Genomic DNA, 15,711 nt, shown 5'->3' on the forward strand with positions numbered 1-15,711 from the left:
AAATTATTTTTTTGAATTTTAAATATGTAAAATATTCGAAAACGGTACGTTCCATTTTGGAACATTTATAATATTAAACCTAACGATGGCCTATATTAGATAGAGTGAAAACATTTGTATAAAAGAATTTTAAGCTCAGCAAAATTAGCTGTGGGAAACTGAAGTGAATTGTTTGCTGAGAAAGGGCTGGATAGATATGAAGTTATCAGTTTTGGTATTTCCTCTCCTTCTGTAGACATCTTTTTCGATCAGCCACATATTCTAAAATGTCACAAAGTGTAATCATAGTGACTTAAACAACTACGAAATCAACTAGGATTAATGTCGGATACAAATGCGAATAAAGCGTTTTGACTACAGAGAGAAAAGTTATTAAAAAGACAATACACAGGTAACTCTCGTACATTGTCAAGCACGCTATACCCTTTGTGGCAGCCATTTTGGTTGACTCATACGCCACCTATATTTACTGGCACAAGCGAATACACTTGGCAATCCGAACAGTGGGGAGTGCTTTAAACAATGTTTAACGTATGGAGGTGTCTTCTATTAGTTGGTACCATTGAGAGTTTATTGTCATACCCTCGGAAATATTAATAAGATGCTCTTTAGGGTGTTTTCTAATTTCAATGTGTTCTTCATCAGTTTGGCTCCATTTCTGACCAACAAAATATCCAACTCTATCCATCATAACGTTAATAAACAATACAGCAACAGAACAAACATCCTTAAGTGTGTTGGAACAGTTTACAAACTAGAATGCAACTGTCATAACCCGAAAATTTATATTGGTGAAACTGGCCGAATATTGGAAACTAGAATTAAAGAACATGAAGCTGCTATCCACCTTAAACATAACACTTCTCCTTGGTACACCCACACAATAGAAAATAATTGTCAAATTAATAAAAACAATATCAGAATTTTACAGAAATGCAAAGCGCTGTGGTTAGAAGCTCGGGTTAAAGTTATCAGAGAAAGTGAAAATGGTTTATCACAACGGCAATTAGTGGCAAAGTTTTACTGTGGGGAAAACGAAATTTATTTTACCGTAGACCTACAGTATTTTCCTAGAGGTATAAAATATTGTATCAATCCAATTAATTGGCTGATCTCATCGTTTGATAAAATGTATTTTATTTATTTTTTTATGGTTATATACAGTACACGTGCGATAAATAGTTTCTGTTATCGACCTACGTTATTTCCGCGATATTTTTAGAAAAATAATATCCATGTAATTTTCGCACGTAAAATATTCAATAAACAATAAACGCATTAATGCAAAAATCAGTATTACAGGCAACCTTCCTTTTTCGATTCCGCCATTGTCCAATGACAATGGCGGAATGTAACGAAATCGTATTATGACAAAAAATAATAAAAGCGTTTTATTATTAATTAGTAATTTTTCTTGTTGTACTTAAGAAAATATTAAATATTTAAAATGAGATTAAACTAATGAAAACCAAAGTGATGGAGAGATACGACGCGCTTGTATATCGATGACATAATACACGTAACTGAGGAGCGAAGGAAAAGAACCGAGTTGAATTAATTAAGTCGGGAAAAAGAAAGTGTGCATTATAATCGAGAAAATGCGAGTGCTGTATTCATCTTTAAAATATCGGTATTAAATCTGTTTTATAAAATCACCACCACTCCTGTAAATAGAGTTATTCGATAAGAATAAAATACAATACCAATATAACTCTATTGTTGAAAAAATTTGCGTATTTTTGCTCACCTCGAGTTTTGCTTAGTAGAATGGTTAAAAAGTGCGCAAAATAAATACAGAAATACGGTATTATTGCACCACCTGTAATGGACGACCACCTGTCTAAAACAACTTTCTGAAGGAACAGTAGACAGTTTACTGTATATATATTTAAAATACTGTATGTACGAGGGCTGTTCGGAAAGTTCACGGCCTCAAATAGAACAACAAACAAAATAATGTTAAAACTTTTTTTATTTTTCAATGTAGTCTCCTTTGTTAGCAATGCACTTATTCCAGCGATGTTCTAGCTTTTTTATGCCATCACAATAGGTCGATTTGTCAAGGTGTGCAAAATTCTCATTCACTTCAGAGATGACTTCGTCATTTGAGTGGGATCTCTTTCCAGCCAAGAATTTTTTAGGTTTGGAAAAAGGTGGAAGTCACTGGGGGCCAAATCGGGTGAGTACGGTGAATGTGGTACTAATTGGAAGCGAAGTTTGTTTATCTTTTGTTTGGAGATTCTGCCGTAATATGCAGGTGCATTATCGTGGTGGAACGGAACCCTTTTTCTTCTCCAAGTGTTGCCTCTTTTCTTCAATTTCTTTTTTCAGTTTTTCCAGAAGTTCACAGTAATAGACAGCATTGATGGTCTTTCCTCTTTCTAGATAGTCAATAAAGATGATGCCTTTAGCATCCCAAAAAACCGAAGCTATCACTTTCCCCGCTGATGGAACTGTCTTAGCCTTCTTTGGTGGTGACCAACTGTGGTGTTTCCACTGCTTCGACTGTTCTTTTGTTTCAGGAGTAGTAATGGAGCCATATTTCATCAGTAGTCACAAACCAATGCAAGAAATGCTGCGGATTTTTCTGGTAGAAGTCCAAACACTCCTTTGACATCAAAGTGCGAACACAATTTTTCTCGGCGGTCAGCAGATGCGGCAACAACCTTGTTGAGACCTTCATCATACCCAAATTTTCGGTTAAGATGTGGTGCACTCGGTCGACAGAGATGCCTGTTGTCTCAGCTATCTCATGCGTTTTCAAACAACGATCTGCTAACACCAAATCGTGAACTTTGTCAATATTTTCTTCGGTGACAGCAGTTGACAGCCGTCCGCTGCGAGGGTCATCTTCCACACTCTCTCTGCCAGAGTTAAAAAGAACTGTCTATTTTTTCACAGTGGTGTACGAAGGAGCAGACTCTCCCAAAACTTCATCCATGTCAGCTTTAATTTGAGATGGGGTCAACCCTGTTTTCTTCAGGTATTTTATGACCGCACGAGTCTCCATCTTCTCCATTTTTGACAAAGCACTTGCACACTAACTATCTGCTAAGCGGTCGTGGCAAAACTTTACGACAAATCAAGCGGAAATTGGTATTGTATCTTTAGCAAAGATGTCTGAATAATTCCCGCCAAAAATTAAATTGATCGCAGCGCCGCATATAGGCAAGGCCGCGAACTTTCCGAACAGCCCTCATATGTATGTATGTATGTATATAATATCATTTCAATACAGAATATGGCTCTTATGTATTTCTGGTAGGTGATATATGGCTTCTATTCTAACAAAGTTTGTCCATCCCTGCACTATAATGAGATGAAGACCAATTTCAGTATTTTTTCTGTTTATTATGATTTATATTTAGCCACTTTGGAATTTAAATGTGCAAATCAGAATTCTAACTTACAAATTTATAAATTAAAATTAATCACGACATCCCGTAATATGTTTAAAATTGGTTTTGAATACTGTTTTTAGTCTATGCAAGGACGGGGGCAGGAGGAGCAGCTGCCCTTCAGTAGAAATTCAAAAAAATTATTTAAATGCTAAGTTTTAATTAAAATAATCTTCTTAGGCTTCTTAGGTACGTTAAAAAACACGTTTTAATTAAGATATTTCTTTTCTGGTACATAGTACATGATTAAAACTTTATGAATCCTTTTTATTTTACCTACATGCAATTCATATAAATTTACATCATCTTGTCCCCCTGGCCCATTGGTTGGTGTCGTCGGTGATTCTACGATTGCATATATTTTGTATCAGATGATTACTATTTATATATGTATACCATTAAAGTTAAAATATAAATATATATGTATATATTTTGACTTCAATTAAAAAATAACTTTTGTAAAATAATAGTCTTCCCCAAGAACTATCTATCACTATCATTTCACCGCTTGGCCCGATCACGGAGTTCCGTCGGACCCGGGTTGCGTTCTGAATTTCCTGCACGACGTTAATCATCGCCAAGAATCTATTCCCAATGCCGGTCCAATAGTCGTTCATTGCAGGTAATGTAGAAAATTAAAAAATTCGTTATTTATTTATTTTTCGTGTAATTCGTTTTTTGCTCGTTAATTATTTTTATCAGTGCCGGCATAGGAAGGACGGGAACTTTCATCGTCATTGATATGATAGTGGACCAGATAAAAAAACAAGGTAAAATATTAGTTTGTCGAACATACACGAATGTGAATTTGTATATTACACAAGTAAAAATTTTAATTATAGGCATAGACTGCGAAATTGATATTCAGAGGACGATACAGATGGTGAGAGCGCAAAGATCTGGAATGGTTCAAACGGAAGCGCAGTATAAATTTGTGTATCTCGCCGTCGAACATTATATGGAAACATTACAAAAACGAATGCAAGCAGAACAGGTAGACATTTTTTAAGTATTTTTTTCTTATTCGAGTATTACGTATTTACCGAGAACATTTATTGGAGATAACAAAATTAAAGTTCGACTATAGTGACAATATAGTGACAATGGACATTTATGTATGTAAATTCATTCAATTTTAACGTTACATTTAAATTAAACACATATAGCTATAATTTTAATTTTATAATTTAAAGCAATGTTAAAATTGAGTGTGATATATGAGATAGTTCAAAATTAGTAATACAAACTGAAAATATGATTTTGCATTTAAAAATATATATTTGAAATAATACTACAAGTATCTGCCATTCAGGCCTGGATCCAATAAGTGCGGGGCCCAATTGGATTTTTTTTACGGGGCCCTCTATATATTAAATATTTTAAAAAATGCATTTTATATATAGAATTTGCATATACATATAAATCAAATGTCATGGATCATAAGATAGGTACACTTCTACATACATTAAAAAATAAAAATGCACAAAATTCAAAAACAATTACATATTCTATATTATAATGTATATATATTATAATAAACAATAATAAATCTTATTTATCAATGCGAACTTAAAATAAATATATTTTTAATTATTTGAATCATTTATAATTTATCCTTTATCGTCAAAAGCAATTTGCTTTAAATTTCGAAAATAACTTTTTGTTAATTTTGGTGGTGATGCGGGGCCCATCAAGTGCGGGGCCCGATTGGGCCCAATTGCTCCAATCGCCTTAAATCCGGGCCTGCTGCCATTTAATACAATCTTGTTTAATTAAAAATTTGCTATAATGTGGTTGAGATGGTGAGCATACAAGTTTTAGTGAGCATACATTGATACAAATTTTCTTCTTCTAACATAAATGTCAGTTTTTTCTTTTTTGCAACTTGCCATACAGAAAAAAGTGTGACGATAAATATTTTATTTCGTGTTTTCCGACCAAGAAAAAGACAAAATTTCTTCTCACAAATTAAATGTAATTGTAATGAAAAAAAGAAAAATAAAAGTATAAATGCTTAAAATTAATTATTTATCTTCATTAAGTAATTTTAACTTTTCAAGAATTTAAAAAGAAATTCTTAATTCTTTATTTAAGTTAAAACTTATTGCTATACATTGTAGAAGATATTTAGCTGCATGGTAATAGAAGCAGACACGAAAGGTGCAATTACAGATGTCTAACAGAATTATTAAAATTCCACAATGGAGCTATTCACCAACTTCAAGATATGAAGTGCAATGTTTTTGTTTAAAAAGAAGGATAATAAACCACAGTGTTGATTATTAAAGTTTGAGAAGCAGCTCTTCCATTCTCGACAAATTGTATGAATATTTTAAACAACGTGACAATGATTGTTTATGAGTCGAAGCTGTAAAAAGAAGTTATTACAATTTAATGAAACTCTTTATGCAAATTTTATAGATGAAGTGGACAAAGACAGTCATGGCAAAGTGCTTTGGATTGTTTTATTATTAAAAAGTAGTTGATCTGCTTGCCTTTAATCATTAAATATTTTTGAAAGACTTGTAAAGCTACTTTACAAATCTTTCATTAAAAATATACATTGTAGACATTTATAAATAGACCATAGTAGCCACTTTACCCGGGCCAATCTCCTCATCGCTCGCCTCCCAACGAACGTCTCAAATGGTTAGAGGCTACGCACATCTTTAAATCCTCCGTCACAACCACGTCCATAAATTTTAAAGAGGAGACGGTTTTGTCGTTGGCCCGGCAGTAGTCGATTCACGGCACGGGCAGGCAGACCCATCGCGCGTACACGACCTAATTTTTGTAAATCGTTCAAACTCGAGATCGAACTTTTAGTTAACGGCATCGGTTTATCGAATTTCCATCTAAAAAACCATTAAAGACCCGAAGCAGAGCCCGGAAGGGGTTCGAAAACGCTCTTTTTTTCAAAAGTCGACGTCATCACACCGTATATCGGTTCCGAGTGCATAACGTTTTAATTATAGAATTAGGAAAATGTTGCGAAATACCAAGAAACAATCTTTCACAAAAGTCGGAAGCATAATATTTAATAATGTCACGGATAATATACGACAAATAAGTGTACATTGTCGTAAATTATATAAATTACGACGTCGAGACGTAAAGGAAAGATTAGATTAAGCTCTAGCGAACGAGCGAAGTAGCATCGAAAGATAGCTGGGAGTAAATCGAATATCGACGGTTAAGTGTAATAAATTTAGTTGATGTATTAAAGGTAAATAGGTTTAGATAATTAATTATACAGTCAAACCTGTTTTTATGCGGGGGATAGGGACCGCATTAAAAAAACGCATAAAAAAATCTCACGAAACTTCACGAAACTTCACGAATGGCTGTAAATAATAGTTTTCGCAACACAATTAAAAAATATTTTTTTAATGCGGTCAGCAGGGACCGCATAAAAAAAGTCTCACATAGAAAATAACTCAAAACCGTACGAAATAGAATTTATTGACAACAGATGTCAGCACTCGACTGCATCGTCCGGTCTATCGTCTGTTTTACATATTTTTGTCCAGGTGGTGTTTTGTTGACTTAAAAAGTAAATTATTTCATTTTTCGCATATTCGTGCAATAATATTCCTATAATAAGTGCATATATGCTATAATAAGTTTATTTAGCTATAATAAGTCAACGTAAGACATGACGAATCGCACCAGACTAGTCGCCAACTATACCGCACAAATTAAAAATTCGCATTAAAAAAATCGCACATAAAAAGAGCGCATAAAAACAGGTTTGACTGTATTATGCTACAGGGAAGAGTCAATAAAGAGAATTAGATATGTAGAGTTAGTGGTATAGATGGACTGAGGAGATCTTTGAAATTATTTATTAGGAAAAGTGCTAATTAAGGTTTCGAGAAGATTTAGCTAAGAGTAGGATAGACCGGAAAGATACGAATAACAAAAATCGATTTTACTCGAACGAGATAAAATTTATAAGTGATAGAAATACCGGGCGTTCAACTCGAAGGTACTAAATTTTAATTTGCCATAAAAATGTGAACGGTTTAAAATATAAAAAAGCAACAAGTGGCATCCGGCGGGAAACTTTTCAAGTTTTGTAGAGATTTTTTCGTACTGCAAGAAAACGGTGCAGAAGTCGAACGGCGAGCGGTATCGTCCAATCGTGGCTCTGCCACGGGAGAAAATGCAGGTCGCGGTCCGGTACGCCCAATAGTACGACCGCCGAGATCTTCCGATCCGGATTTTTTTCCGCGGGATTACACGAAAGATACGGTTTATGCAACTCTGGTCGGAGACCTTTAGGATCTTTAGGAGTGCATCGTCCCAGTCACTGCCACCGTAAGAGAGGATACGCCGCAGCATACATAGCAGGAAATTGCCCACCCACTCGACGTCGTCACCGTGACTCGGAGCGTGCGTAGAGACGCGGCGATACTTTCAACGAAATTCGGCGAGTTTTTTCTGGCATAAAATCTTCGACGAACTTATATCTTCGACCATTAATTTTTTATAGCCAAATTAAAGTGGTGCTTTTGAGCAGAACACCCTGTATTTTCGAGGCATCGGTGTACACATTCAAATAAATTGTAATGAATTAATGACAAAAGAAATTAAAAAAAATATTTTTTAATGTAATGAGTAATATTTTTATAAATCAAAGTAAATGTAAAATTTTTAACAGGCTTGCATGATATAATTAGTTTCATATTCAAATCCAAAAATAATTTCACATGTTTTTTTATTAAAAAATGATCAGATATAAATATGATAATTTAGATTTCTAATCCAAACTTTGAATGCAGTCTTCAAAATTAAAAGTAATTTAATAGACAAGTAATATTCATTGTTACATTTTTATACTAATTTATGTATTTCTGCATTTACCTACAGGCACTAAGTGATAGTATTTTATTTATCCCCGATTAAAACAACAATTTATCCACGGTGAATTTAAGTTCACATATATTTGCCAATTTTTTACATTAAAAAAATTAATTAAATATAAATAGTAGGCATTCGATATTCTTTCATTCTTCAATTATAAATATTGTCATATTAAAGCATCTGCATTATAAAACTATGTTAGAGTTTGCGATAAGGGCTGTGGCGAGTGACTACGTACAATGGGACTAATCTCCTCGGGTCCCTCTGTCCCTTCCGACGTAACGAGAGTATTGCGTTAGGAGATATTACATCCGCATTTTTCTATTATATATTTTTTCCTTTATGCATTTAAAATTACGCGAATGGATTTTTTTAGACTATAATTAAAATATTGCAGATAATTATCTGCATTTCCATCGTTCTTTCCCTGTCGTTGGCCCCGAATGTGATGATAAAAACTTATCAAATCAGTTTGTTTACTTGTTTTTTGATTCAGCAATGAAATTCAGAACTTACAGATAACACACACTTTTTATATTACAATATTTGAGTTGACTTTCAATTTTGCAATTATTAAGTCAAGCAATCAAATCATAAAATTTTTCATTATTTGAAAAATGCGATCAGAAAAGTATAAAAATCAATTTTACAAGTCAGGAGCATAAGTGAAATAACTTTAATTATGGTGTTTGATGAATAAGAAATTTCTTAATGCACATTATACAATAATTATGAAATTCCACTTTTCGTGTTCTAGAAAAGTATACAGCTAGGAAGAGAATACACAAATATAAAATACACAAATGAAGATGCCGGAGGAGATTTGACCAAAACGCTTTCCTGTTCTACCGTTTCGTTAACTCCGAGCCCGAGTAGCCCGACGCTTCTGCCCCGTAACTCGGACGTCAAGAAGCCCCTCGTGCCGCCTAGACCTAATATCGAATCGTTAATTCCCAGGTACGTCTTTTCGACATTTCTATTTATTCGTATTTTTTAAAAAATGTTTCAATTTCCTATTCTAATAGTATGAAAACGTTTCCGAGACCGCCCGGAGAATCTCTTCGACAAATTTACGAAAATATTCCCATAAAAGAAAAGACGCCCATCTACGGTTATTTCAATATCGGTCCCCCGCCGTCGGTGGCACCTCCGCCGCCGCCGCCGAGAAAATCGTGACGATAAATCGGTTAAGAAGTTTAGGAAAAAGTTTGGAATGTAATTAATACTTTTTAGATAATGTTAATAGTAATTAAATTACTTAAATGATGATTTTAAATACTTTTATTTTATTAGCAAATACCTTAAAAGAAGACGTTGAAGACGTAACGACTGTACGAATGTTTGTTAGAGAAAATGCCAACATTTTATAATTTAAATGTGCCAATTTTAATCCTTTTTGGTGTTTTGTCAAACCCGAGGCACACCTGTTGACCGAATTGAAAAATGTCTATCATCCAGTTGATTGCTGTTTAAATATATAAAATGGTTATTGTTTATTTTATCGAATGATTTGCCATTTCCCACGTATATGTATAGGAAATGCGGCGCAACTTTTAAATTTTAAAGAGCCATATTTATATATAGTACGATCATTTTTACTTTGAAGATTGTGCCAAATCGCCTGCGGAACGGTCTTTTTATATTTGTTATATATTCTGCCAGCGATGTAAGTTTACGGACCACTTTTTTGTATATGACAGATTATTCTAGTATGTTATTCATTTTTGTGATTTACGAAATAATCAAATAAAGAGGATTGTTATAATTGTTGACGTTGCTCGGTCGTGCGTGCAAGATCCTACGAGCCAATGTTAACAATCCACGAAGATTTAAAATAAAAATCAACTCGAAAAGTGAAAAACTCACAATAAAAAATTGATTTCTTTATTATCCAGAGTTATCTTCCTTTTTCTTCGACAAGAAATAGATTTTGTAATTAATGTTTTTAACATATATAATGACGCAAAAATTACAACACATATTATACCACGTGTTGTCTAGCGCAAGCGAAAGGTTTCGTGGCTTTTTCTAAGTTTAGATAAATTTAAACATTACAATTTCCGTACAAAGAGTAATATTTTTATAGTTACATCCACAGTTCATTTAGAAAATACAAATAACTGCTGCTACTAAAATTTATAGTTTGATAAGCATTTTTATCTGTGACGTAGTCTTCGGATATTGTATCCTATAATCGGTGCATTTGAGACTGGATTTACACTAAGTTAAACAAGATACAGCTTAGGATTTCATACTGCGAGACTACGGTTTAATAAATTAAAAGTGAAAAAACCTTTAGTAGAAAGAAGAAAGACCTCTTACATATTATAGCTTAGGGTCACAACAAGTCTAAATCCAACTGTGCGCGCACTCGTACAGTTAATTTGATATCGTAAGTTTCTTTTACACCAATAATTCAGTAAAGAAGGAATGACTTTTGTAAAGTCCACAAGTGACGTGGCACGAGTCTGTATCGCAGATGAAAATGCTTTCGGTACCGCATATCAAAAATTCACAAATTTAAATAGTACCAATTGTTTTTGTTTGCCATCTAGATACTTAAACTGTGGCTTGAGACTCGATATCCACACAATTAGTTTCCAGTTGACAAAGAATCATTATCTTCGTAGTTCTTTACTGATACACACACGACAGTCAGATACTCAACATCACATCATATGCCAATTTGAACACAATTATGTACATATTAAATTAGGAATTAAATTACATTACGCACGGATGTGTGTGTATATATATATATAAATTTAAACTCCCACTAACAATCCGCTAACTTGCGAATTGGCTAGTACCTTCAACATAAACTGCGAGTTGTTATCGACATAGATGGAAACGTATTGTCCCTCCTGGAATAAATTCAAGTGGAATAAATGTATTCTCCTTCTCATAAATACTAAAAGCGTAAAAGATACTAACCTCCAGGAACAAAACTCCGGTCACCAGGATGGAGAACTGATGCCTTCCGCAGTCCAGACTGGCGGAAGACTCCAGAGCCCTAGAAACATTTAATTGAAATTTTATAGCCAGAAACAACTTTCCTAAAGAACTTGGAAGTGGGCTTTACTTACACGTTCTTCTGACAGAGCGATTCTATGCAGACCAGCGCGGTAATACCGTCTTGAGGATGAATTAATTTACTACTGTCCGCGATCACTTTGTGCTGGACGTGAAGGTTAACGGTAAAGCCGTATAATCCATTAATGGGCGCAGTAAATCTGCCGTGCTTGGCATTGCTTCCTTCTCCCCGTTCGAAACCACCAACTGCAAAGGGCTGTAAAAAATTGATGGTTATAACTAGGTAAAGTTTAATGTTCTAAGGATGAAAATCGATTGTTTAAATAAGTTTCTAGTGGAGAGGTAAGTCCACATTTTAGAATTTACGGCTCCAGATGCTCGTTTTAGAGTTTTGTTCTGTTCTTGGCTATTTCCTCTTGTCTTATTGCGTTGTTTAAGCCGCTTGCGAGTAGCGAGTTTTCTGCGTTTAGACGGAAAATTAATATAAAAGATCTTACTCGATGGAAGTTCTTCAATTCGACAAACGATCTCTTTGGTATCATCGTATCTTGAGTCGATCTCCATAGGAAAGCGGAAGTGATGCGAGGAACAATAGCTGCCTGATCGATGTCGAAGAGGGGCGGTAGATAGGGGCCCGTCACGTTACCCTGTGGCAAAGTATCGTGTTACTGCGACGTCGAAAGCATAAATCGAAGAAAAAAGTTACTCCCTACCTTGGGATCGAAACTTTGATACACTTTCCTCTCGGCTATTTCTAGGGTGAGAAAACCTGGCGTGAGATAGAAAGTATTAGTGATTTTATAGCGAAACGGAAACTAACCTCTCACTAATTCCTTGAATTCTTGCATCAGTTCGTCTTTGGTGATGTTTGCGCCAGGTGGCCCTCTCGGTCCCGGTGGTCCCGGTGGTCCTTGCGGCCCTTGCTAAGCGAAAAACACTAGATATCCCCTTTTGTTCGTAAAAAGCAGAGCGTTGTCGAGGTACTTACCATCGGTTTCCTGGTAGACTTAAATCGTCTCCTCATCTTTCTTCTTCTCTGATCCGATCTCTCCGCGTGTCTTAAGAACGATTGCCATGTCCATCGAGGATCGAACACCTTAAACATTCAAATTTACTCGTACGTAATTTCCTACGTCACTCGGGCAATTTTATGTAAAGTTAGTGGTTAGAGTGCAGAATATATTAAACACGGCGCAGTTTTTCGTTAAAATTTCAATACTTTTTATAAATCTTTTTAGTTCGGGAAATGCTTCCCCCTCCTGTAAATTAAATCCAGAAGAAAAAAAATAAAGTAATAAAACTTTTTAAATATATTTTTTATAAGGCCAATTAGTAACTTTGTCGACCTGCCTTTTTGTGATTCAACTTTTTTCCCCTTTCATTTTCCAATTTTAATTATTGCTTTTATGTACTTCAAACGGTACTTAAATCGAAAATCGATACTCCCCTACGGGGGAAGGAGCACTTTTCAAAAAGTTGAAAAATGTTTAACAAGATTTAGCAAGGAGACTTTTTTCTAATTTATCAAAGAAACAAAAAGTAAAGCCGTTTCCTAGTCAAGTCCCTTTTTACAAACGTGGCGCATCTCAGCTTTGTTCTCCCTGCTTTTTCTGACGGTTTTCAACTTGGAATTATTTCTGTAAAATAATTTTTGTGACTCGCTCCAGTAAATCGAGGATGGAGCAATTCTCGAGAGGGTAGCGCAGCAATTGGCAAGATTTACATACAATTTCTCAGCCAAAAAGTCGAAGGAACCTAACTGTTTCCCATAGAAGGGCTTAACGCAACACTTTTCAGTTATATTTTACAAGATACACGGGAAATTATAATCTCACCCTCCAGAAAAAAATACAAACAAACTTATTTTAATAATCTTTCATCTTGCTTAATTACGTACAGCGGCACGGTAATAAGATTAAGTGTAGTCTCTCGAGAAAGAGGATTAGAGGAGAGAGATACTCTGTGCACGAGCAAACGGAGTCTCCTCCATAATTTTCGTCTCACAATTAGATTTAATAAACATCCAACTCCCTTCCTGATCTTCTTAGTCAAAAGGATGATGAGAAATTCCCATCAGTGTAGTGCGGAGCGTGGTACAGATAGTCACTCTCCATTCAATCGGTAATAAATCACTGTTATAAAAACAGCATTCGCTATATAATTCGAGAGCTGAGTCACGCGTTCGGTAATTCTCACGTTGGGAGCTGGTGGGCCACGTGGTGACTCTTTTGTTTAGGATAAAGGGGGGTGGTTTTTTAAAACCGTCGCCTTTAAGCAGATGTTTATATAATCTTTGTCGAGTGTCTGGAACCGTTCGGTTTTGGCGCTAGGAAAAACCATCTCCAGCCCAGTTTCCATTCATTTTAACCATTACCGTTCCCTTTAGGGAAATTACTGTCCATCCCGCGTAATTTCCCTAAAGGGAAACGTTTGACCCGTCAGTTTCGTTGGGGGTTGCCAACGAATCGCTCATAATCCCGCGAAATGTTAATGAAAACCGCAGCGGCGCTTTTAATTTCTTGATAGGAGAGTGCATTTTGCTAATTACCCCCTCGTCGCCATTTCATCTTGGCAAATTACCGTTCCGAGTAACTTTTTCCCTCCCTTCCTCTATTCTTACTTTCCATAAAAGAGCACAGACCTCATATTTAATTCATGCGATTCTGATCGCTTTTCTATGTAGATAAGTGCGCGGCACAATATGCTAGACGGCACCATTTTCGAGAATAATAATGAACAGGGACGATTTCTTACCTCGCGTTCGTGCAATTGACCATCGTCGATCCGATCGAATGCAAGATTAAAGTAAGAATTTAATCTCGGGAACGGAATAAACTTTATAGTGTTTCGGTCGACAAGTTATACGAGAACACGATATTTTGTTCCGGAATTTTAAATCTAGAATATTTTATTAGTGATATACCAGCTCTTCTTTCGTTTTCCCCGACTTTTTAGCGCTGTTTTTAGTACGCTTTTTCCTGCTAGAAACTGAAATAATCGAGTAAACAGCCCCGTTTCACGTTTATTAGGTGAAAAAATAATAATAGAAATATGCTTTTCCGTCATTCTAGCTCTAGGAACAAGAACAATTAATGGAACATTTTGTCTCGCGTGGAAAAATGAGTGTTAGAAATTCCATTTTCGTTAGCTAGAAACAGAAATTTCGTTCGATAAGCGTGAAAATCTGAAATTTTTATTATTGTTTCACGCGTTTCTCTAGAAACAGCGGTGGATTTGTAAAATAATTGAATTACTTGTTTGGGAAATTTCAAGTTTGTATTTCACGAATTGGATTAAAAATACAAATTGTCCAGTAAAGAAACAGTTTCTTCTTTTGTTTCTCTCCTCAACAATTCGAATTAGGAGATTCTTGTGTCCAAATCACAGCCAACCGAGCGTACTGATTTTCCCCGTTTCTGTTTCTTTACTTAATAATTTATCTTCCCGTTTTCTGTTTAATAATTTCTTCCAGAAAATAAACATATTTTTGTTTATTTTCTGACAGAAACAGAGTACGATTGCTAACGAAACACACTTAAAAAGGCGCATGTTTCATTTTTTCAGAATAAAAACCGAAATTTCACTTTTACTACGTTTTTACAATTAAAAGCAACGTTCTGTTCCTCGTTCGTTTCCGTCGTAACTGTACAACTGTTTCATTTTCTAACGCAACACGAACGAAATTAGGAACAATACTTATGCACATTACTTTTCTAATTTGGCAAATTTCGGAGACACTAAAGAAGACAATACAAACGCGACACTTTCTTTGAGAGCGCCAAAGGTGACGAAACTTCGAAGGGGTCTCTCTCCCCTCCTACCAAAATACGCCGTTACGCGCGAATAAATTTTAAATTAAGCTTACCGATTAAGTTAACGCTTACCGATCTCTGTGTATGAACAATATCTTTTCCCTTTTCCTCCACTTCTCTGGTCAGGAACAACAAGTGGGAAATTAACAGAGCGATAAGCACTCCCCTCATCTTGTTCACCTTCTCCCCAACTGATGCAGCTTTCTCACTTCAAATAAACCTTACCGCTACTCACGTGATCGAACCCACCAATCGCTCTCTTTGCCGGTGGATTCGTCACGGTTACGGAGTTTTTGTGACGGGATGCTCTTTCTCTTTCCGTTAAAGTCCTTAGGAAAATTTATTTGTGGATTCGTTTGAATGAATTCGTTCGATTTCGCATCGATTTTTATAACGTTTGATTGTTATTTGTATATTTTAAAGACTGGCATACGCAATTCGGGTTAACGGCTCCGTCGAAGTGACGTGAAAAACGAGAATTTGTGTGACGCCACCCGTCGAAATTGTCGGGGCGTCGACGTGACGAAACAGATTAGCCAGTTTATTTTTACCTTTTTTTCTTTTTTATCGATAGTTTAAGCCCGACAACACTCTGTAATTCG

General features: G+C 35.3%; 2 protein-coding genes across 2 annotated transcripts in view; one reads left to right on the forward strand and one right to left on the reverse strand.

Annotated features, from left to right (window-relative positions):
• The window catches only part of LOC136968536 (tyrosine-protein phosphatase non-receptor type 11-like), a 55,104-nt gene extending 44,950 nt beyond the window's left edge, over positions 1-10,154 (forward strand). Inside the window, exons 10-15 of the mRNA XM_067262519.1 lie at positions 3,869-4,020; positions 4,101-4,168; positions 4,241-4,392; positions 9,022-9,221; positions 9,290-9,479; positions 9,558-10,154. Of these exons, the coding sequence (XP_067118620.1) occupies positions 3,869-4,020; positions 4,101-4,168; positions 4,241-4,392; positions 9,022-9,221; positions 9,290-9,440 (723 nt within the window). The 3' untranslated portion in view covers positions 9,441-9,479; positions 9,558-10,154. The remainder of the gene's footprint in view (positions 1-3,868; positions 4,021-4,100; positions 4,169-4,240; positions 4,393-9,021; positions 9,222-9,289; positions 9,480-9,557) is intronic.
• LOC136968537 (adipolin-like) lies at positions 10,135-15,483 on the reverse strand. Its single transcript, XM_067262520.1, has 8 exons — positions 15,182-15,483; positions 12,286-12,393; positions 12,118-12,220; positions 12,011-12,051; positions 11,795-11,944; positions 11,351-11,553; positions 11,199-11,277; positions 10,135-11,128 (listed from the first exon to the last, which is right to left on the reverse strand). The coding sequence occupies exons 1-8, from the start codon at positions 15,278-15,280 to the stop codon at positions 11,030-11,032; spliced, it is 882 nt and encodes a 293-aa protein (XP_067118621.1). The 5' UTR covers positions 15,281-15,483; the 3' UTR covers positions 10,135-11,029.
• Positions 15,484-15,711: the final 228 nt, after the last annotated feature.

Source organism: Centruroides vittatus, unplaced genomic scaffold (genome assembly GCF_030686945.1).
Source record: "Centruroides vittatus isolate TY-2023 unplaced genomic scaffold, ASM3068694v2 contig_15, whole genome shotgun sequence".
In the NCBI taxonomy this organism is placed as follows: Eukaryota; Metazoa; Arthropoda; class Arachnida; order Scorpiones; family Buthidae; genus Centruroides; species Centruroides vittatus.

What these genes read in the sequence shown, in the direction of transcription:
- LOC136968537 (XM_067262520.1), bottom strand. Translation starts at nt 15,280, where the DNA reads ATGAGGGGAGTGCTTATCGCTCTGTTAATTTCCCACTTGTTGTTCCTG. An exon ending in TCGCTCTGTCAGAAGAACGT is followed by an intron (nt 11,278 to 11,350) that starts GTAAGTAAAGCC and finishes AAATGTTTCTAG; the next exon opens with GGCTCTGGAGTCTTCCGCCA. An exon ending in CCGGAGTTTTGTTCCTGGAG is followed by an intron (nt 11,129 to 11,198) that starts GTTAGTATCTTT and finishes AATTTATTCCAG; the next exon opens with GAGGGACAATACGTTTCCAT.